This window comes from Akebia trifoliata, chromosome 14 (assembly GCF_017979445.1).
Source record: "Akebia trifoliata isolate Shusen 1 chromosome 14, ASM1797944v1, whole genome shotgun sequence".
Lineage (NCBI taxonomy): Eukaryota > Viridiplantae > Streptophyta > Magnoliopsida > Ranunculales > Lardizabalaceae > Akebia > Akebia trifoliata.
Genome location: NC_141388.1, coordinates 26,768,380 through 26,792,371, shown reverse-complemented (window position 1 = coordinate 26,792,371; position 23,992 = coordinate 26,768,380). Strand labels below are relative to the sequence as shown.

The following is a 23,992-nucleotide window of genomic DNA, read 5'->3' as shown; positions in this document are numbered from 1 at the left end:
ATCTACAGATTCTAATTAAAATGGGATTATCAAACAAATTTAAAACAAGATTAACATAAAAAAAAATTATGATTCATTATGAAATCAACAAGACAAAGATGAAAAAATCCTAATTCAAAGATGAGAATAGGGAATCACGAGCAAGATCTTCAATCGTTATTCTCAATGATTCACGTTCAAACATTGAGATTGACTATCTGTGCTCATCGATCTCGACAGTTGTAAAAGATTGATTGCGATGGTTGGATCAAAGGTTGATCTCAATGATTTAAATTATGGGTGGTCTTAGACAATTTGAATTTTCGATCACATCACACACTAATTGGAAGCAGTGAAAATGAAAGTAACTGTGAAAAAGCTAGGGGGTCCATTAAATAATTATCCGAATTGATGATCTCATCAGCTCTCCCTCCGTCCCTCATTTTCAAATTAAATTTTCCCAACAAACACCTTCAGAAAAGTCAAGCTTGCAAAGCTCATTATTAAAGAAATAAAATATAATAAAGAAAAATGGCTTCAACCGATCTCAAGCTCGTCACTGTTCACGGTGACCTGGTAAGAGAAGTCACCCGTAAGCTCCTCTGGAAAACATCTCATTCTCATAGAAGTTTCAATATCTACTATATTTTTTAAGGGTTTCTATCTCAAGTTTTGGTGGAAAAATGGATCATCGAATTGAAACGCGTTTAGGGCTTACGAACGCACGCTGTGACTCAGTCATAATTGACATTTCGATTTCTTAGAGTAATAATTTCTCAATATGTCTAAAATCAGTGCTCTTGATGTCCAAAACTTGATTGTTGATTCATTTGGTTTCTAATATTTTGTTGTATCAGAATAAACATTTCTAATGTGAATTTGTTTCGAACTACAGAATTGTGTATCAGAAATTGTTTTAGAATTCTGGTGGTTTATTGGGTTTCAAGATGTCTGAATTGAGGGTTTTGATGATTGGAGCCGTTCTAGCGGTTTGGTTGTGTTGCTCTCCGCTTTATGTTGAAGCACAGATTACTGATCCTACTGAAGGTCAGTGTTTTCTTGATTGCTCGATGTCTAAGCTTTTTTGAAAGATTTTATGTAATATTTTGTTGGAACTTCGAATTAGGAGATCTAGACATTTTTATATGATGTTTTAGTCAGGACATGTATTGAGCTTGAGAAATTATTTATCACAAGGTCCCTTCACTGAATTTTTGTCTGTGAAAACTTTGTACAAACTGAATTTTCTGCGTGATTTCTCTTAGTTGGATGGAGTCCATTGTTCTCTTATGTAATATCTTTAAGGAAATTGGTGGAACGAATTCTATGTTGTAAATTAGAGCTGGGTTGATTGTTAGCTGGTTCAAAGGTCAGATGATGAAACTATCGACAAGAGTTTGCTCCCTCTGGTCGTGTGTTTGAAACTTGGTGGCCTCTTGACTTAGCTTGTTGAACATTGGGAAAATTCGGTGGGGTCAGTGCATGTGACCGTAGAGACTACTCCCATCCCAAAAGGGTGTGGGGGAAACACTTCAATACAAAAAAAAAGGTAGTTCAGATGAACAAATTTCACCAACCACTTGATTGTAATGGAAATCTTTTATTACTTTTTTTTATGTGTGTGTATGTGTGGGGGGGAGGGCATGCTAGCACTACCATGTTTGGGTCAATCTTTCGTTTTTCGTGAGTAAGTTAGGATTGAATCAACACATTTCCATTTGTTGGGGTGTATGTGGAAAGAACACAATTATAATCATTTGAAAGTAGTTGCTGTTGATTATTTTTGTATCAACCATATAAGCTATGGACCTTACCTCTGGTTTACATTGTACTGGCCCCGTCATTTGGCCTATGTTTCCATTATTATTTACCTCTGTTGAATTAGTTGCAGAACATGACAGTGATCATCATTTTGTATTTATTATTATCATTTGTTAAACCTTGTTGATTCTTTGATTTAGTGAGATAAGATTGCTTATTTTCCAGAGATGTTCGATCAAAAAAGTTATTTTTTGTTTAGTGTAAACTGTTCTAATTTATCTGAAACTTGTTATTGTCATTATAATATAGTTACCATTTGCATCATCTACAGTCAATGCACTACGGGCCATCAAGAGAAGTCTGAATGATCCTATGAACAATCTGTGGAATTGGAATAAGGAAGATCCATGTACATCGAATTGGACAGGAGTTTTGTGCTTCAATATGCCAGAGAATGATGGCTACCTACATGTCTCAGAACTGTATGTCGTTCCCCTTTACTTTTTCTAATTCATGCAAATTAGAAAGCATGAATAGAATTAGTTTGTTCTCCCAAGGATATTCTTGTATTCTCTTTTTTCCAGTTTTTGCAGTTGAATTTTTATTGGTTGGTCTCATGATATAAGTAAGGCTTGCTTTGTACAGAAATTATTTCTTTAAACAGCTATATTGATTTTGTAGTAACTGGGCCAAAATGTGCATGAAACCAAAATTTGGTGCATTATTTGAACACCATATCTTATTCTCAATTATATGAAAAACTTTACCTCTGCATTTTTCAGAATGGGGAAAATCCTTTCTACAGTGGACTACAATTGATTCAAAGTTTAATGTGAACAATTATTTTTTTTAATGTATAAGTCTTTTTTTTGCTAAGTTTAATATATAGAGGTATTAAGCACATCTTAATAATTCAGCTTCTAAATGATATTTCGTTGTGCAGGCAATTGCTAAGTATGAATCTCTCTGGAACTTTATCACCTCAGCTTGGTCGATTATCATACATGATAATATTGTGAGTTCAAAACATATTCTTTATGATGTGAATATATTTTAATGAAGAACTTGAATATTTGGGCCTTTTTTAATTAGGTTGTCATCTTCACTACTACGCTACTTTTCACTAAACACTTGCATAAAAAAGTTCTCATTGAAGCTGATACATTTGCCTTTATTTTTGTTTTGGAAGGGATTTCATGTGGAACCAAATAAGTGGGAGTATACCGAAGGAGATAGGCAATATTAAATCTTTGAAGCTCCTGTAAGTTGCGGTCTTGGCTAAAAAAGTGCGGTCTATGTGTTTTGTTTCTTATTTCCATACTGGAACACACATATTTCCTTATTGCCGCTTTGGATTTGCAGTTACAGGAAAAAAAAATTGTGCCCTATTTGCTTGGTTTCTCATTTCAATTCTATCTGAGCTTGGTTTCATTTTTCTTTTCTGTGCCGACTATAACATTTTCATTTACTTGGTTGAAGTTTAATGTGCTTCCTATATTTGCAGGCTTTTGAATGGAAATGAATTAACTGGTCCTTTACCCGATGAGTTAGGTTATCTTCCTAACTTGGACAGAATACAAATAGACCAGAATCATATATCAGGACCATTACCTAAATCATTTGCAAACTTGAACAAAACAAAGCACTTGTGAGTAGAATTCTTTTGTATTCTGCTTTGAGTTGGCAATAACTTGAACCATGTTGCATCTTACTAATCTGTTTCTTTTACTTTAATTTCTGGTGCAGCCACATGAACAATAACTCAATTAGTGGACATATTCCACCTGAGCTTTCCACATTACCCCAGCTAGTTCACTTGTAAGTTAATGATTGTCTCTTTGTACTTGCATGTTTGTTAAGTTCATCATTTCACACTATTTCAGTGGTGATCCTTGATTCATCTCAGTTTCATTGTGACCTAGCTATTTTGTATTGACAAAATGAATTTCTGCAGCCTGCTTGACAACAACAACTTATCAGGGTATCTTCCGCCAGAGTTCTCCGAACTGCCTAGTTTGCTTATACTGTAAGGTCTCTACTTTCAGTAATTTCTGTGGAACACAAATCTCATTTGTTTGATTTTTTTTTCAATATTATGGATTTTACTGATATTTCATTTGCCTTTAAAATAACTATGAATGTGGACAAGGCTACAAGTGGTGAAATAAAAAAAGGTTGGGTGAGGTGGATCCGACACCTTGCCTAAACCGAGAAGACAGCCATTTGAGGTCGTTGCTTAAGTCAAAGGGGAAGAAGATACATGAGGAAGATGAGTTCAATGGGAGGAGGATGAGTTTAATGAGAGGAGAATGAGAGAGGGTGCTCCAAGTTAGGGAAATTTTGTAGATTAGGATTACAAGATGAGTCCCTTCCTTTTTTGTTCTAATATAGCATATTTTATAGGCCGAACACGTGTGAAATGATTGAAATGCTCCTCTCTCATCCAATGATCCGCAATTTAATGTATTTCTTAGATAAAAGGCACCAAATAGGTGGTTGTGCGGATCAAATAATATTTTTGCCTCCAAACTTGCGTCTTCTTCATTCCCCCCATGTAGACTGCACTTTCCACCTCACTCATGGTTAGTCCACGTGTGGACCGATTAATTTTGCTCCATCGACATTTAGCCCCCTGCACGATATAGATTATTTAGCCCCTTGCATGATATAGAGGTTATGATGATCACCACATCGGACAATCTTTGGTAAATCACATGGATAAATGCAAAAACAATCGTGTGAATAAGTGACTATGGAGAATAATGTGTTGGAGAGCCAATAAATGCTTGAAAAGACAAGCATTGGAGAAGGAAAACAACTCTAGTTGAGAGCGTGCCGTGAAACCTATAAGAGTTTGAAAAGGTGAGTTCTTGAGAAGGAAAGTGACTGTGGTGGAGAGAACGCCATGGAACCAATAAGATTTTGAGAAGACACACTCTTGAGAAAATAAGCAATTGTGGTTGAGAGTCCACCCCTAAGCCCATAAGAGTTTCAGGAAATGAGTAATTGAGAAGGTAAGCGGTTGTTGCTGAGAGCATGCTAAGAGACCAATAAACGTCCAAGAAACACGAGCTTGTAAAGACAAATGATTGTGGCTGAGAGTCCACTATAAAAGTAATAATCGTCTAAGAAGAAGGCAAACGACTATGATCGAGAACGTGCCAGGAAGCTAATAAGCATTTGAGAAGTCGTGCGCCTGATAAGGCAAGCTGAAAATTTTGGGTTTCGTACCGTGTCTAGTCCTAGAAGGGGGGGGGGGATGGGTGTGAATAGGATAATTAAAATTTCTTTCGCTTAGATTGATTACTTTGACTATGTGGTCTAAGTTATTCACTTAGTCTTGATTTTGCACTCATATCTCTAATTTAGATTTAATGAAAGTACACTTGGAATTTAAACGTTCATTTTGTCATGTCATTCAATGGTCCATTCATATAAGATTTACCTATTCGGCATTCATGGCATTTTATGACATTTTAAACATTCAAGTGTGAATTGTAGAATTATGAAAATATGCATGAGACATAAGACATTTAATGGATCGGTAATATGCCTACATTCATACTCACGGCTAATCTCTAGTTTGGAATGCAATTGAAGTTCACTTAGAATCTAAACATTCATGGTATGACATACATAGCATAGTGTTCATTCATAGCATACATTCATGGTATTTCCACAAACATGAGACAAGCATTTTATAGTGGTTTGGCAATGTGCTTACATTCACTCCCAAAGTCACTTTCTCAAGGGTCTTGGTGTTCACTATCAATGAGGTTTATGGTTCACCTCGAACCTTTTGCATATAATTTTTATATCTAGGTTAAATTCTAAAACCTTAAGATCGAGAGAAACATATCCTCTCGAAATGTGTGAATTTTGTTCCTTGAAAATTCATGAACCTCTAATCTAGTGAAGAATCCTCGATTCTAACAAGAGTTTGGTTTTTGAAGGTTGAACCAAGTAACATTATACCTATGTTTTTAAAAATAAAAACAAAATAACAAGGACTCACTCAATACAAGAGATTTGCCAATCAAGTTTTGAGGTTTTCGAGTCCTTGAGTCCACAAGAGCTTCTCGACGGTCTGATGTTCCAATCATGTCTTCAAGTTCTTTGGCTCTTCGTGCTTCATTCCTTCCTTCAACATCAACTCTTTGCTCCAATAGATGTGCCAATGTGTGCAAGGGTTGAAAGAATGTGAAGAAGGGATCAAATCAAAGGAGGAGCTTAGGTTGAATGAGGTTTCAACTAAGGTTTGGACATTCCAATGTGTAGAGAATGCTCTTTAGATAGGAGAGGGGGGAGCACAAGTTCTTTAGGGATCAATCTAACCCACAAAAGAACTCAAAAATGAGTTTTATAGCATTTTGGGTGATTTTCGGAGCTTAATGGTAAAAAATATGACCGTTTGACACTTGCTGCCGGTGGCATCGTGAGCCACCGTGAGTTCCACTGGTGGAGCCGTGAAAATTACCAAAATGCCATTGAGGGTATTTCGATCATACCTTTCAAACGGTAACTACGATTGACACGTCATTTGGGGATCTAATAGATCTTACTATGTAGAACATCCTCAAACTACCACTAAGGGGTGGTCATGGCATAAGTGGGTGAAATGACCAAAATACCCTTTTTGCCATAACGGGTCGAGGAAAGAGTTTTCCTAATCAATATGGGTCAACTTATCAATCATCTAAGTGTTGGGGAATGATCTAGGTAGTCTCATTATTTTTTAGGATTTGTGAACATGCATTGGAACTTGTTGTTAGTGTAAATACACATTGGATCTTTTTCAGGATACTGGGATGCCTGATTGTTGTCCTACTTCTTCCCATATGGATTAGAACCATCGTCTTCATGCTGACTTTGGTAATCTTTTGTCAGATCCTTCTTCTTATCAGAGATTTGTATGTTGTCTGATTTATCTAACTAATACTAAACCGGACTTGTCCTTTACGGTTAGTGTGGTCAGTTAGTTCATGCATACTCTGCGTATTTCTCATCTTGATGCCGTTTATCGTATTCTTCGCTACTTGAAGTCGTGTCTCGATCTTGTGCTTTTTACTCATCTATTGCTCAACCACATTGGTCTTGTTTTACAGATGCTGATTATATTGATTCTCTTATAGATAGGAGATCTACCTTTAAATTTTGTATATTTCATGGTGATAATCTTATCTCGTGAAAAAGTAAGAAACAAAATGTGGTTTCTCGCTCTTCTGCTGAAGCTGAATATCGTGTTATGGCCCTTGGCACATGTGAACTAATTTGGCTTCGATCTTTGTTGACAGAATTGCGATTTCTTATTTTCGGTTCTTCTACTTTGTTTTTATCATGCTTGCTTCTGACTCAGTTTCTCCACGAAAGAACTAAGCATATTGAGGTTGATGTTCACTTTCTCATGGAGAAAGTTAGATCTGGTGATCTTTAGACAGTCTTCGTACCTTCTTCAGATCAACTTGTCAACATGCTTATGAAGTCTGTTGGTCCTTCTATCACCAATTCTCATTTTGTTAAGCTGAGTTTATTAGATATATTTGCTCCAACTTGAGGGGGGTATTGGAAATAATATAGTTATTTTAGTCCTAATTGTTTAGTAATAGCTTTTATTTTCATATTTCTTATTGCAAGGGCTTTTTTGTCTTTTTGACTCTTTGATTATTATAAATTCATGCCAAGATCTCTCATTGAGACTGGATGGTTTCTCTTCTATTATTCTTCTATTAGGCTCATGATCAGGTCCAAGGAGGTTGCATAGCTTAGGTAACATTTCAAGTATAAGCAAAAGGTGGCTTGTGAAAGTGATCTATGTCCATTCTTGTCATATAAATCCATGTGATTTTATACAGATTTTGGATCTGATTCGAGGTCAAATTTTCACCCTGATTTGTATCAGATTTTGGCCATGATTCATGTCAGACTTGAGTATATGAATCAGGTGTTGGTTTTGCAATCTAGAACCTAAGGATATTTGGTGCTAATTTGAACCTAGATATCGGGGTCTAAGCATATGTTTTGGCTCAAGAATTGAAACCAGCTTGGATTTGGGCACAATGAGATGAGTTGAAGTTACCACTCAAGTGGAAAACATGGGTATAGATTCTTGGCCAACGGATTTGATCGTTAGGGAGTTTGAACTTCAAGGAGTTGGCCCAAGAATATGGGCCTGGACTCACCGTGTGGCTCCCTCACAGTTGGGCTCGGCAAATATTTTGAACCTAATGTGGAAAAAAGGGCTAAAAGTAGCAGCAGAGGACCCAAATTGATTAAGTTCAGTCTAGTACACTTTGGGTCCATTTTGCTCATTTAAAGATTGCCCATTTAATCTTTTGGCCTCTTCAGCTGGTTGAATAATGCATTAAAGCTTAAAAGAATGATATATATATATATATATATATTTATATATATTTAGGGTCCTGTTTGGCAGCCAACATTAGGTATATATATATATATATATATATAATATATATATTTATATATATTTAGGGTCCTGTTTGACAGCCAACATTAGGGAGCCAACATGGAGGCAACGCCTTTGTCCTACATGGGTTAGAAGTTTCAGAATGAGCTGATTTTTTGTGAGGATGATCTTTATGGTGAGGAGATCATCCTCACAAAAAATCAGCCCAACATATAGGACAAATTTTGTCTCCCAACATTGGTTTTCGAACACTATATATATATATACCACCCAACGTTTTATCCAATGTGTTTTGTAAACTGGGGTTAGAAGTTTCGGAATGGGCTGATTTTTAGAGATCATCCTCGCCAAAAGATTAGTCCATTCTGAAACTTCTAACCCCCCTTTATAAGTTGAAGAATCGTGGACCGTCCATTTTTTGTAAACCACTTTTGATGGGGTTAGAAGTTTCGGAATGGGCTATTCTTTGGTGAGGATGATCTCCTCACCAAAAGACGTTGGATGGTGATCCCACCCATATATGTTCGGAGGTCCTAAAGAGAGCCAAACAAGTTTCAAAATAGGGGTTAGGAGTTTCAGAATCGGCTGATTTTTTTTTGTGAGGATGACCTCTATGGTGAAGAGATCATCCTCTCGAAAAATCAGCTCATTCCGAAACTTCTAGCCCTAGTTTACAAGTTGAAGAATCGTGGACCGTCTGATTTTTGTAAACCACTTTTGATGGGGGTTAGAAGTTTTGGAATGGGCTGATTTTTGGTGAAGATGATCTCCTCATTATAGAGATCATCCTCAGAAAAGATCAGCCCATTAAAAAATTTCTAACCCATATATTGAAAATATGTTTGGCACTCTTTATGGCCTCTGAACGCCACCCTATATATATATGGCCCCAAGGATCTGGGTGTGAGCATGGGCTCAAACTCTGACTCTTTCCTAACATTGGGCTGTTTATTGATTGGTTTTTTTTGGATAAATCTATTTCTTTTCTAGGTAATTGATTATTGTTTACCAGTCTGTTAGAAGTAATATATTTGTAGACTTGTTAATCTTGATTGGTTCATATTCATACAATGGATCAGATTTCCCTTCAGTAAAATCACTGTCAGAAGTTGTGATTTTCTCTTAATAGGTCGGTGACGCTTTGAATGACTTTTTCTTCCAACATCGGTTTCTCTACATCATTTTTTCCATAAAATAATACAACAAATTCTGTCATTAATTTCACTAGTTTTATGTTTAATTAATTAATGTGGACTGTTAGAGACTGCCATCTACCTCAGTTTTGTAAAATTGACTTCGAAATAAATAGAATTTTACCTTTATCCGCCGAACTAATGTCTTCCTTACATGTTATATGCTGTTGTTGGTTCTGTGTGTGGTATCATGTTAAGGTAAAAACAATGATTTAATCTCTCCTTTGGAAGTTTCACAATTTTTTGAATCTTCTCTCTGCTCAGTTGCCCACTTTCTAGCTTAGTATTACTACCATTGTACATGGGTAAACTTTTTGATTTTTGTCTTGCAGTCAACTTGATAACAATCACTTTGATGGGACTATTCCAGCTTCTTATGGCGACATGTCACACCTGTTGAAATTGTAAGTGCATTTTAATACATTGTTTCTAGTTAAAAATTTCATATTGGAGAGGTTCTCAAACCTTATTTGGAAAGAATAGAGAATAAGTCATGCCCATGAATTCTTCTTAATCGTTAATTCAAATAGGGTCTTCCTTGAGTTTTTCTTTTTGAAAGATGTAAGGTTCATCTATTAAATGGGAAAGAAAGATGGTGATTGAGGTGGCCAGCCCAGTACAAGTTTCCAAATTTCTTCTTGTAATAAGTGGTTTAAGTTCTGTTTTATCTGGCTTGTCAGGAGTCTCAGGAACTGCGGTTTGAAAGGACCAGTTCCCGACCTAAGCAGGATACCGAACCTTGGCTACTTGTAAGTTTGTGAGTAATGCTGATAGTTTCTTAAATTGCTAACAAGAAGGTGGCATGTGCCAATGAACATATATTTAAAGGGTTTACTTGTGATTTAAAATATTTATTAAAGGGTGAGTTTGAAGATACGTGGTAGTAAGGATATTTTTGTAATTTTGATTAGCAACCAACATGATTTTAGCGACGTGCAATTGCCATTTTTGGTTTTTGATTAAAATGACTCTGATTGTATTAAGTTTAAATGTTAAAGTGGGGGCATTTTTGGAATCCAATTTTTGGTGTCAAACCCCTTCTACTCCACCTTCTCTCATTATAATAGTAAAGATATTTACATTCATAAGCAGCCACTCTGGTCGTTTTTTTACTTCACAAAGTTTCATGCTAAAGTTACTGACGGGGGTATGGCTATGATGGTCGTGACATTAACATTTCAGAGATCTCAGCCGGAACCAACTTAGTGGATTAATACCATCAGATAAGCTTTCCGATGATATCACTACTATGTATGTACATTTCTCTCTCCATGTGCTTGATCTATTTTTTTTTAATTCATTAAATACTTCATGAAAAACCTATCTTGCCATTTAGTATCTTAAGGTTTCTTGAAATCTCCATTGAACCATGATGCTGCTGATCTCCTTAATTTATATATAATGAAGAAATTATGTTGAAAAAAATTTGCAGTGATCTATCGTACAACAATCTTAGTGGACCTATTCCTTCCAACTTTTCAGGTCTTCCCCGTCTCCAAAGATTGTGAGTATACTTCATCTCTCGATTCAATGTAATTAATAGTGGTTCCCATGGATTTAATTATGATGATAGCTTAATTCCATTGCAGGTCACTGGAGAACAATTCGTTTAGTGGTTTTCTTCCATCTACTATTTGGGAAAATAGAACTTTAAACAGTACTGAACAACTTATCTTGTAAGACTTAACACTATTTCCACCTGAATTTTTTTTTTGCTGCTTTCTTTTTTTAATTCGTCCTTCAATTTCATATTATTGTCTTTTTGAACTTTCTTCTATGCATTGCAGGGATTTCCAGAACAATAAACTTTCAAATATTTCAGGCAGTCTTAACCCTGCTGCAAATATCACCATCAGGTGTGCTTCTGCGTATGCACTGTAAATTACAAAGGGTTTTGTTAGAGAGCTGCTATTGACACCCCAGTTTTTTACTTATTACACCCCAATTTCTTAAATTATTTGTCACACACAATTAAAGATTAAAATACACCATTCAAACATTACAAAGGTTTGGCTGAAATCATTATATCAACATTACAAAACATTATAACACACGTTCAAACAATTGCGGTAGCTGTTTACTTTACAATTATGATTAGGCACATAAAAAATTTTAAACAAAAATAAGAAATCTAGCAAAAAAATAAAAAATGAGAGAGCTTCTATTGGCACCCCAACTTTTACTTATTGTCAACCATTTACTTATTTTCTTTATTTTTAATTGGGGTGTAATAAGTAAATGTTGGGGTGCCAATATCAACTCTCTTTTGTTAACATGTCCCCAAGGGCACACGTTAAAGTGCATTAAATACACCTGGGAATCGATTTTTGTACTGAAGATGTCCTAAAAAAATCATTTTTTAAAAACAAAAAATACCCCTAGATGCTTATTCCCACTGTGTATTCGTTACATTAACGTGTTAACAAATTATCGTGAAGGAATCTTTATTGAAATTGTTCTGTTTGCTTTAGAATTCACTTATTTTATTTTAGTTAAGGATTAACTTGAATCAACTGCACTTTGCGATTGTAATCTTGTTAGTGTCTTCTTTGTCACTAGTTTTATTTTTTGTTCAGGCTTCAAGGAAATCCTTTATGCTCATTTTCCAACCAAGTCAAAATAGTTCAGTTCTGTGAATCTCAGACTGGAGGAGAGAATGAAACAGAGAGGACGACAAGCTTCCCAGCTGATTGTGGCAGCATAAGATGCCCTGAATTTTATGAATACGTCCCAGAATCTCCGGAGCCTTGCTTCTGTGCAGCACCTCTTATGGTTGGATATCGTTTGAAAAGTCCTGGGTTCTCAGATTTTCTTTCATATGAAAACGAGTTTGAGCTGTACTTAACCTCTGGTCTTAAGATAGATCTTTATCAACTATCTATTGATTCAATTTTCTGGGAAAAAGGTCCACGGCTGAAGATGTATTTGAAGTTGTTTCCCAAGTTCAATAATCACTCCAATACCTTTAATGAAAGTGAGATTCGAAGAATCAGAGACATGTTCACCGGTTGGACAATTCCTGACAGCAGCATTTTCGGGCCATATGAACTTCTCAACTTCACTCTCTTGGGACCTTATAAACAACGTATGTATGTCATGAAAGTCTCGTTTAAGTTTTTTTATTTTTTTTTAAATATATGGGTGAGCTAGACTTGAACCCATGACCTCAAAATTGTTTTGCAATGCATCAAACCAACTGAGGTATGGGTCTAAGCCCGTCTCGTTTAAATTTTGAATTCTGTATTTTCTTTGGTGAGGGCTGATCGTAAATATGCAGTGCCTTTGGCTAGATTCTAAAAATTTTATACGGTATTGTTTGAGCAGACTTTAGGGGTGGGTTACTCTACCAAGGGAAAGGCATAAATACTGCCCACATGCAAGCAGGTGGGACCCACCATTTGATGCTCCCATGTAGGGGGTCCTTGAAATGATCAGTTGGCGATCAAATCTGTTGACTTCTTGTTGGTAGGGGTGCAACTTGATTGGGTTTGGGGTCAAATTGGAACTGAACCGAGATAGGTCGGTTCCACTAATTAAGAACCAGATCTGAACAGAAATACCTGTAGAACCAAACCAATCCAAACCAAACCGAAATAAGGTCGGTTGGGTTCTGTTCAGTTCTACGGGTTGCCAATATCCTATAAATGTGCTTGAAAACAACATATTTTTATTGAAAAATAAATAAATAAATAATAACCATGAAATTTATGTCCTAACTAGATTAACGGATAGTCATTAATCTATCCATAGAGAAATGCCATTAATTTATCGATAAAAAGTCATTAATCTATGTCCTAACTCCTATAATAATTCATAAAAAATTAATATATATTTATTTATTATACAAGGGTTCGGTTCTATACAAGCCTTGAAACGAGAACCGGACCGAATTGATCGATTCTCCATTTTCTTAACCCAGAACTGAACCGCAACTTGTTCTAAACTGAACCAAACAAACCCAAAGCTATCGGTTTGGTTCACTTCTTGCTTTGAACCGGACCAAGTTGCACCCCTACTTGTTAGTCATTTGTCAAAGATGGTGGTCTTTCCTTCCCTTTCTGTATGCTTACAAACTCTGTGGTTAGGCCGTTATGGATACCTTAGTTTGATCTTTACGTAACAATTCTATATATTTTGTTCCTAATGTTGATCTGTTATAAACAATTTCGCAATATAAATAGGCATCTGGTTTGTGATTATTATTTCTGATGCAGTGGTGCCGGATCTCACGAAACCAGGGATAAGCAAGGGCACCTTGATTGGCATTGTGTTAGGTTCCATCGCTGGTGCAGTTATATTATCTGCTCTTGTTACAATTCTCATAATCAGACTATGTGTGAAAGAACATCGTGCAGTTTCAAGAAAACGTCTATGTAAGTACTACTAATGTAAGATCCACAAGGTCTTCTCAAACTATGTTTTCAAAGGTGTAGGAGACCTATGTCTTGAGGCTTGCCCAGGGCAAGGCTCTCATAAAGAACTTTGAGACTTCAAGGAATGGCTCTTTTCTTCAAAAGCTTATGTGTTACTGAAAGAGGTGTTGAAAAGCTTATGCCTTTGAGGACACACACCTTTTTGACATTTTTGATCAAGGCATAAGCCTTATGGGGATTATTGTATTTTCCCCCCTCTATTTTTTATGTCTAATTACATAATAGTCTTCATAATAATTAAGTTTTCTTTGTTATAGAGTTCAATTTACATACAATCTCTAGCTCTTCTTCTACTAGTTTTTATTTCAGACCTATTTCTATTTTTCTCTCATGCAGAAGTTCCTCCTCTTCTTCCTCTTTTAGTTTTAGAGTGGTGTTATGTTTATTTAGTTAGAGTGGTTGCTACACTCAAGAGTGTATTGTTTTGTTTTTTTGTCTGTTTTCTTTTTGTGCTTGCGTGTGTGTGTGTGTGGGGGGGGGGGGGGAAGATTAAAATTTAGAAAGTTGGAAAGAGTTAAATTATGGATTTGTGCAATTTAATTTCATTTTATGAGTTTTGGATATTAAACTTTGGAATTGTGGATTGTCATATTTTTTATAGGTTTTTCCTAACTTTTCTCTTTTATTAGAATTTTTTCTATTTTAATTGTTTATTCAATTAGAATGAATGCTTATAAGGCTTACCCCTTACGTCTTTAGTTTTATATGCCTAAAGACTTTTGCTACTTAAATGACTTTCCTCACTTATTAGTGTTAGAATATAATGATCTCAAGTGTCTAGCATTATTAAATTTGTTATAAGTTTCCAATGCAACTCTACTGCTGCTTTGGAAGAGATGGTGCCTGCAAAGCTTTAGTGTAACTGTTCTGTGTTAAAAACTTTGGTTGACAGGTTTTTTGAACTTTAAATCGTGTATGATACTACAACTATACAAACAGATATGGTATACTAGTCCTCCACTAGATTAGTTCTTATCAGTCTAGTTGTGGATACAGGCTTTGGACTTGCTTGACCCCTAAATCACAGGGTACAGGAACGTGGCTATAGAGCTAACAACTTATTAATGTTGTGTGCTGCTTTCGTTTTATTTGTATTTGTGGTTGGTCTCCTCGACCTCCTTTTTAATAGATTCCTTTACCTATAAAAAACAACTTATTAATGTTCATATTTTTGTACTATTGTAAATTTTTGGTTATTTTCTCTCTGATGAAAAAAAATATTCTGCTGTTGTTCTGAAGTACTATTACCATAAAAATTTCGGATATGGCTAAAAATGTCAGATGTGAATCCCAATTCATGCATAGCTAACCATGGATTTTTGTAGTGTCAAAGTAAAAATATTTTCCAACTTGAAGTCTGTGACCAATGTATTAGGAAAAGTTATTGTACCAACTGTTGTAATTCATATGTGCTTAATGTACTTTTTTTGCAGTGTCAAAAACACCAATCAAAATTGATGGTGTTAAATGTTTCACTTTTGGAGAAGTGGCAATGGCCACGAACAATTTCAACGACTCCACACAGGTTGGGCAAGGAGGCTATGGGAAGGTGTATAGAGGTGTTTTGGCTGATGGAACCGTTGTGGCTGTAAAGCGTGCACTTGAGGGATCGTTACAGGGAGAAAAAGAGTTCTTAACAGAAATAGAACTATTATCAAGGTTACATCATCGTAACCTGGTCTCTTTGATTGGCTATGTTGATGAAGAAGGTGAACAGGTACTTTGTCAGTATCTTGCATTCTTGAACCTGTAAATGGTTTAATATTCTACGTAGAAGATTTAGTTATCCTATTCACTCACACCCTTAGCATGACAACTTCGGAATTGACTTGGTTTTGTTTAACAAGTAACAAATGCATGTTAAGTATGGATACTAGTTTGTAGTCTTAAAGGATTTTAAAAATCATAAAGGTCATTCATGTGAAGGATTCTAATATTTGCTTTATTTGAAGACGTTCTAAATTATGATAGATAAAACTTATCCCCAAAAAAAGGATGAAAGAAAACCGAACGATATAAGATTGGAGAATATTGTACTGAAGTTACACTTTTTCCTTGTGCTATTGTGTATGTTCTATTAGATCGAATGCAGGGTATTTATATATTATTCTATTACATGAAGCATATGCATGTACTCGTATGCTTATGTATTCATGCATGCATGTGTCTCTTTTGTTTCCATGGGGGCCTCATGAATGTGTTGTTTAGTGTTTGAAAAAAAAAATGTCAACCATAGTTTTAAATATCGACATATTTCCATGAAATGAACCAAAATGTTTCCATTTCCACAAGATCCAACATGAAATTTAACCAACTTTTTGTAAATATTTTGTTGGAATTTTCTCAAAATATTTTGGTGAATTGTGAATTTTGATAGAAATAATCAAATTTTATGTATAAAAATGCAATATTTTCATGAAAACATTTCAATAAAAAATAAATTTCGATTGAAATATTCTTTGATTTATTTTTAAAATATTGATAAAATTTATGAAAATATCAAAACTTATAAGTTGTTTGTAGAAAGGGGGACCCTTCCGTATCGACGACAACAAGTGCTGCCTGAAGTCCTTCTCATCTGAGCACGCACATCCAATATTATGTTATAATTAATTGGATATATTAACAATTTATTCATACATATTTAAAAAATAAAAATATAATAATGTGTGAAAATAGTTGTTAATGGTTTGTTCATCATGCAAATGTTTTGCATATTAACATGCATGTAGTTAATTTGCTATTATATTTTTCGTTTCCATGTGAGATATTGTTGTTTTTCACTTTCTAGCTCTCAAATACTTGCTCATACATGTATCGGAACATTGTTTATCTTCATTTCTACACTTCATCTGGTTGTAATTGTTTTTTAATTTTATTTTATGATTTATGAGTGCATTTTAATGATTGTTTTGTCTCCTATAATTTCAATAAAAACTCAATATTTTCATCATTTCCATGAAAGTTATATTCATTTCTACACTGATCGAAATATTTTTGTTTTTGGGGTTACCGAAATAGCCACCGAATCGAAATTTAATACCTTGGTGTCAACCCATCCAACCCTTAAAATATAAACAGTAAGAAGATTGAAACTCAGGACAAAAATAATGCAAAATATAATTTAAGCTTCCTAGGAATCTTTGTAACTGCTTTTTATCTTTTATTTCGTCAGGAAATTTGTTTGTAAATTGTAATGACCTTTCTATTGGTATTATTGTTCCATCTTTATTTCTTATTCTGTGCATGTATGGGAACTTGTACAATTCAATAGACTAAAGTTTACAGTCTCACCTTCTGGGATTAGGAGTCATTACCATTATAGGTCATGAAACTGCTACTTCCTATTTTATTATACATAAGGTACAAAAGGTTTCTATGGTAAGTCAAAAATATAAATCCATCATTAGTTTTTAAACAAATGAGAGAGCTTTAGTTTCCAGTAAAAACAGCATGCTTTTGATTCTTCCTTCGTTTGGAGCTGAATTCACAACTTCAGATGAATATTTTTCTCCAAGAAAATAAGTGGGATTCTATACCAAAAATTACGTTGTAAATGTACTCTTCTACCTTTATATAATTATGGAGGTTTCTCATTTGAAAGAGGATAATATGCTTTCCTTGTTATTGGTGCCCATGCAGATGTTAGTTTATGAATTCATGCCAAATGAAACACTGAGGCATCACCTTTCCAGTAAGCTTTTTTGTTCTTCCTTTGATTTTGATTTTTTTACTTTTTTCCCTTTCTGTTCTTTCAACTTAATTTCTGTTATCAGTTTCTATGAATTATTGGTTAGCTGAAAAATTAATTTTGATTACTCTAGTTGAGTATTTTGTGCAGTCAGTTTTTTATAGTTGGGAGTATTTTGGGGCTGTACAATTTCATATACCTTTTTGCATTTTATTTATTTTTTCGATAGAGTTCTGAATCAATGGTGTTTATGTTACCACAGTTAAATCAAAAGAACCTCTGAGTTTTTCTATGAGGTTGCAAATTGCCTTGGGTTCAGCTAAGGGTATCCTCTACCTCCATAATGAAGCTGATCCTCCGATATTCCACCGAGATATCAAAGCCAGCAACATATTGTTGGATTCTAGATTTACTGCCAAGGTTGCTGATTTTGGACTATCACGACTTGCCCCAGTTCCAGATATCGAAGGGATAGTTCCTGGTCATGTCTCCACAGTTGTAAAAGGCACCCCTGTAAGCACATTATCAGATTTAACATTGCCTCTCATTTGCTGGTTCCACTTTTCACTTCATTTTATGCTAATAACATTTATACCATTATTATGTACAACTGTAATTTAAACCATTCTTCCAACCTAATGAAGAATAAGTTCACTACATAAAAGGATGGTCAACTCGATTATCAGCCAAACATAATAAATTAGAATTGTTTTTGTTAGATTGAAGAATTAGGGTTTTAGAAGAGAAGAAGATAAAGAGAAGAAAATGACGGAGAGAGAGAGAGAGAGAGAGAGAGAGAGAGAGAGAGAGAGAGAGTCTAACTAAGTAGATAGACCTCCTCTCTCCTTTATATATATATTAGAGTTCAACCTTGCCTATGGCACGGTCATCTTCTCTGATTAAGGAGGTAAAAGCGAAAAAAATAAAGTTGGAGGAGTGTTATTATAAAAAATTTGAGATCAAATGGGTAAAAGATGAAAAATAATAAAAATGGATTAAATGGGTAAAAGAGGTAATATAGTAAAGTTAGGGTAGGTGAAGAATAAATGAAATAAAGTGGGTCCCAAGAAACTATAGCTTGATGGAAAGGGTATTATTAAAAAAATTGAGATTAAAGGGGTAAGAGACCAAAAACAATAAAGTGGATTAAAGGGGTAAAAGAGAAAATATAGTAAAGTTAGAGGGAGGGCATCATCTTTCGGGTTAAGGGGGGGTAAAAGTGAAAAAAAAATAGAGTTGGAGGGGCATTATAAAAAAATGAGATTAAAAAGTGAAAGATGAAAAATAATAAAGTGGATTAAATGGGTAGAATAGAAAATATTGTAAAATTAGAGGAGGTGAAGAATAAAGGAAATAAAGTGGGTCCCATGACACTATAGCTTGATGGGAGGTTTAATCCACAAAATTGTAGATGATGGGACATTTGTTTCAGCTACAACTATTCCAACTTAGTTGTGTTTTATTATATATATATAATTCTGAATAATTTACTAGAAAATAACTAATTTTTTTTAACAAATTTCTAAAATTATTATACAAAAAAATAAGGACCTTATTTCCTTGTTCTTTTCTTCATTCTTCCTTTTTTTTGTTCTTTCTTTCCTTACTTCTTCGTTCTTTTCTTTTCTCCTATATATGTTGGTTGGGATGGGGCAAAATGAGTCTCAAACCCTCTTTTTAGGGACACGTGCCCCCCCCTCCCCCAACCAAATATGATATATTTTTTTAAACAACCCCCCCGACTAAATCACTAATTCAACTTTGACCCCCCATTTTATAAATAACTATAAATTAACTCATATTTTCAAAACTTAATTTGTTTTATTATTTTAAATTTATTAATTAATATATTTTTTTGATAATTTTTTCCTTTCCATTATGTTTGTTGCACGAGACCAAGTCATTTCGTGTATGTCAGAATTTCGAAATTCTTACCTGATTTTCCAATATATGATGACAATGCTACTTGCATATTCCAATCTATTTCATTCAAACTTCTATTCTGAATAATTTTTCGAGCTCTACCTAATAATACAGTTCGATTTTTTTGAAAAGATTTCTAGAAAACTAGGTTTTGATATCTTATCCAATCACATTCGGATTTACTCATGCTTACAATTAAAACTAGGATTCTCAATGCTTTTGAGTCTACTGGTGGGGTCAAAGTGTCAAAAATCTATCTTATCAAATTTTCGATATTTGCCAATACCTCGAAGTGTAATTTGTTGACAACCGTTTACCCCAAAAGACCAATTTGTTGTAGAATTTGTTCAAAATAATTGTTTCTTGTCATTACAATTGAAGAGTCGTACAAACAGGAGCACTGTCATGTTAATATAGACCATCTACTTTATGCCCACCACCAATCGACTTCCTCGTCTTTAGATCTTGGAAATCACAGATAAAGAATTAAGAGGAAATTTAAGAACATAGAAAACATATGACAGATATTGGGATGACGTTGAGATTTACCGACCCAACAACTTTCGAATAAGAACCATCAACAAGTCTAACACTTCGACAAGTAGAGGAGATAAGAGAAGACAATAAATTAAAAATACCTATCATGTGGTCTGATGCATCAGAATCAATGGTCTAGGGACTATATGTGAAAAGTAAACAAGTCGATGCTATACTAGTCTAGGCTAAATTAGTAATAGAGGAGGATGACTGGGGTTGAGACATGGCTATGAGTTTTTCATACTCACCCCTGGAGAGAAGAACTCTCACTCCCCCCCCCCCCCCCCCCCCCCCCCCCTAAAATAAAATAATAATAATAATTGGTGTTCAACAGTCATATTTCTGCCCATTGGATAATATGCACTCACACTCTACCATATGAAATCATATAAGTAGCCAACGGAAAAAAAATTCGCTTCTGCCTACATGGCATTTGCTTTTGAAATTGCATGTGCAGCTGCATATGACAACATTGGGAGGCTAACATGGTTCATTTTGTATTGACGGTGAAACTTGATAGGCTGTTGGTCTGTCATGTAAATTTCACAATAATATGTTGTATGACCATGAAGGCCACAATGGGTATGCTTACGAGTTCCAAGGCCTCCACTCAGCCTCTCCTGAATCTTTACCACGACTATGACTCGCATAACCACGCTCTCTGCAGTCCCTAAGGTTGATCTGAGACTCCCACTACTGCCATTATCTAATAAGGTGGATGGCTAGCACCATGCTTCAAGAAGCGGAGGTCTTGAGATTGATTCCCCCCTTGGGATTTATCACAGTACACCTTATACTTGTGGAAGGGGTGATATGCGTGCTCTGTGGGATTAGTTAGGTGCTCAAGAGGCCCGGATACCCAAGATATGAAAACACACACACACACACATCGGGTGGTGTTTGGAGGCCTTAAAGAGAGCCAAACATTTTTTCAATGTATGAGTTAGAAGTTTCGGAATGAGCTGAGTTTTTGTGAGGATAATCTCTATGATGAGTAGATCATCCTCACCAAAAATCAACCCATTCCGAAACTTCTAACCCCACTAAAAGTGGTTTACAAAAATCGGATGGTCCACGATTCTTCAACTTGTAAACTAGGGTTAGAAGTTTCGGAATGAGCTGATTTTTGTGAGGATGATCTCTTCTAATCCCTATTTTGAAAAATGTTTGGCTCTCTTTAGTGCCTACGAACGCTTCCCGTATATATATATGAGAGAGAAAAACATCAGTAAGTAGGTCCCAACTTTCCAAAATTAGAGACCTGAATGTCTCATACTCTGGCCTGAGGGAGGAAAGTCACAATCACATCCATATCTTCCCTTTATTTCTGCGTTTTCTGAATATTACTAGTGATGTGTTGCTATTTATTAAGTTTTTCACTCTTGTGCAAGCTCATAAATCTGAGTAACATTATTTGTTTCAAAGTGAATACTATTTCACTTCCTCCCATATCTCCTTGGTTGAGTCCAAAAATATAAATATAGCATTTATTGTTGCTCCATATTGCTCCACATCCATGTCACTATCTAAGCAACCTCATGCCTCAATCATGTTAGGGTCATTAGAAGTAGGCTTATCCTTGATTAGGTGAATGCATCTTCTCTTTACTTTCAAAATACATCCCATTACTTTAGATCCCTGCATATAAATGCTTCCATTAAGTTATCAGAAGTCATCTAAACTCTATAAGGTCTGTAGAAGATTTCATGTTTGTTTTCTGCTCCATGAATCAGATACTGGACCACACTAGGATTGCTCTATACTCTTTCCAATAAAAGCGAAATAGAAGTAGCAACCAAAATATAGGTTAAAAGCCTCTCATGGAAAAATTGCCCCTCTCATGACTAGATAAATACTCATAAAAATTTGAGAGAACTGGAAAGAAGTGCCCTCTGCAGAAATCGCCCCACAAAAAACTTGAGAGAAGCAACGAAACACAGTCCCGTTGAAATCTCACTGGCTAGAATAGGGCGAGACAACATAAACCATGAAAATCCATCTTAGATTCAATCACATGAGGGTATAAACACAATCACAACAACAAACATACCTTCACAGGAGGATTTAAACACCAATGATTTCTTAGCCTCAAATCATGTCAAGAAGAATCATATTTTACCCCTAAATCAAAAGTAAAACGTGAAAGAGAAAGAGGTTAGAATCTCAAATCCAAATTTCACGATGCACTTTGATACCATGTAAACGTAGTGTTTGAGAAGAAGAGAGAAAAGTAGGATTGCTACTCCTTCTGTGAAGTCCAAAGATCAGTTGGCTAATTCGTTTACCAAGTCATTGAGTTGTAATATGGTAGATTATATTTATAACAAGCTGAGATTACTACATGATATATATTCTCCAGCTTGAAGGGGGGGGGGGGGGGGGGAGTGTTTAGTGTAGTTATAAGTACTTATTATTGATATGGGTATTTTTGTCATTTATCGTTTGTAATACTTTCCCGCATGCATATTGATGCCGACGTCTAGGGTTGGAGTCACTTTTCATGACTCTCAACTAATCTTTGTTTTTTTCCTTCTCTTTTCTTAAAAGACTACGTTTTATATTATCTACAGATACAATCTTTAATTATTTAAAATACGAAGTTTTATGTAGTTATTGAGAAAACCTCTATTTGTCAAAATATAGATATACTGACCAACTCGTATGTGGAACTTAAAAAACAACCTGGATAATGTATCTGGAAACTTGAAACAGTTAAATTATAGAATAAACTTTTTGAAAGAAATGCCGGTCGAGTGCCTATGTTCTGTTTAAATACGTGATGGCAACATGGAATGAAATTTCTTTGCAGGGCTACCTCGATCCGGAATACTTCTTAACACACAAGTTGACAGACAAGAGTGATGTTTATAGTCTTGGAGTTGTGTTTCTAGAGCTCTTAACTGGGATGCAACCAATCTCACATGGTAAAAACATTGTTCGAGAGGTATTTACTCACCACTTACTTTTGAAGTTTGAATCTAGAATTTTTCAAAATGAGTACTGTAGACAGAATCACAATTTTAAACCTTTTCCTTTCCCTTTTTGAGCTATAAAATCTTTTACCTATCAATAGAAAAAGAGTCATGATAATATGATGCCCCTCTGACATACACCTCCATCACAGAACCGAATATCATTTGCCTCGAGATACACAAGAAAATATTTATGATTATGCGTATCCCGATGCAAATGATCTATGGTTCTGTGATGGGGGCATATGTCCAAGAGGGGAGTCAGAAAATCATTATACAAAGAAAAATCACAATTTTAAGGATGCTTGTCGCAGATTCAGGGTCAAATCCATGATTTTATGAACACCCACCCAAGATATTCTTGGTCAAGAGTCTAGATAATTGACTGATTTCAACCATCAGATCCATACATTTGTTCGTGGACTGTTCACTACATTTGACCATTTTAAAAAAAGAATGATTCAAACCGAGTTTTGAATCCATGCTTCGAGCTTCTACACAGGAAAAAAGACAGAAAATAAAAAATAAAAAATGGAAAACTGTAAAAGCTTATTCCTACATCGTATGTGATTCCTAGACACACCATATATGACAATTTTTTGGTTAAAGAATATTTGTATTGCTCAATCCTAGGTGAATCAGAGGTATCAATCTGGTATGATCTTCTCAATCATAGATGGACGCATGGGATCTTATCCTTCGGAATGTGTAGAGAAGTTTATGACATTGGCCCTCAAGTGTTGTCAAGATGAGACAGATTCTCGACCTTCAATGGCAGATGTGGTCAGGGAACTAGAGAATCTCTGGCTTATGATGCCAGAATCTGACACAGCCCCATCAGAATCAATGGTCTCTGATCCTAAGCGGGAAGTGAGCCCACCATCGTCATCCTCTGCGACAAAGAACTCATACATGTCGTTAGATGTCTCTGGCAGTGACCTTGTGAGCGGAGTAATGCCCACAATTACACCTAGATGACTGAGAAAGCTCTTGTATAATATTTTCTTGTACTGGAAAAAGAACTGGATTTTCTTCTCCCTCATATTCCTACATGTATAAGCATCATTATAGTTTCGTTC

The 23,992-nt window shown here is 35.2% G+C and overlaps 1 protein-coding gene across 3 annotated transcripts; it reads left to right on the top strand.

The window, feature by feature from the left end:
• The first annotated feature begins 411 nt into the window (after positions 1-411).
• On the top strand, positions 412-23,992 carry LOC147386636 (Leucine-rich repeat protein kinase family protein). Of its 3 annotated transcripts, none has more exons than XM_086422226.1 (21): positions 412-555; positions 875-1,026; positions 2,072-2,222; positions 2,684-2,755; positions 2,930-3,001; positions 3,245-3,388; positions 3,487-3,558; positions 3,695-3,766; positions 9,690-9,761; positions 10,038-10,106; positions 10,540-10,608; positions 10,790-10,861; positions 10,947-11,033; positions 11,145-11,213; positions 11,934-12,442; positions 13,572-13,730; positions 15,224-15,507; positions 17,433-17,484; positions 17,744-17,994; positions 22,751-22,885; positions 23,547-23,992. In XM_086422226.1, the coding sequence occupies exons 2-21, from the start codon at positions 927-929 to the stop codon at positions 23,889-23,891; spliced, it is 2,856 nt and encodes a 951-aa protein (XP_086278352.1). In that variant the 5' UTR covers positions 412-555; positions 875-926; the 3' UTR covers positions 23,892-23,992. The 3 variants fall into 3 exon arrangements, with proteins under 3 accessions (XP_086278352.1, XP_086278351.1, XP_086278350.1); XM_086422225.1 differs by having other exon boundaries at positions 436-571; XM_086422224.1 differs by lacking the exon at positions 412-555 and adding an exon at positions 579-744.

Excerpts from the sequence above, each read along its gene's own strand:
- LOC147386636 (XM_086422226.1), top strand. The coding sequence starts at position 927 with ATGTCTGAATTGAGGGTTTTGATGATTGGAGCCGTTCTAGCGGTTTGG. Across the intron at positions 2,223-2,683 it reads TACCTACATGTCTCAGAACT|GCAATTGCTAAGTATGAATC; the intron begins GTATGTCGTTCC and ends TTCGTTGTGCAG. Across the intron at positions 12,443-13,571 it reads CTTGGGACCTTATAAACAAC|TGGTGCCGGATCTCACGAAA; the intron begins GTATGTATGTCA and ends TTTCTGATGCAG.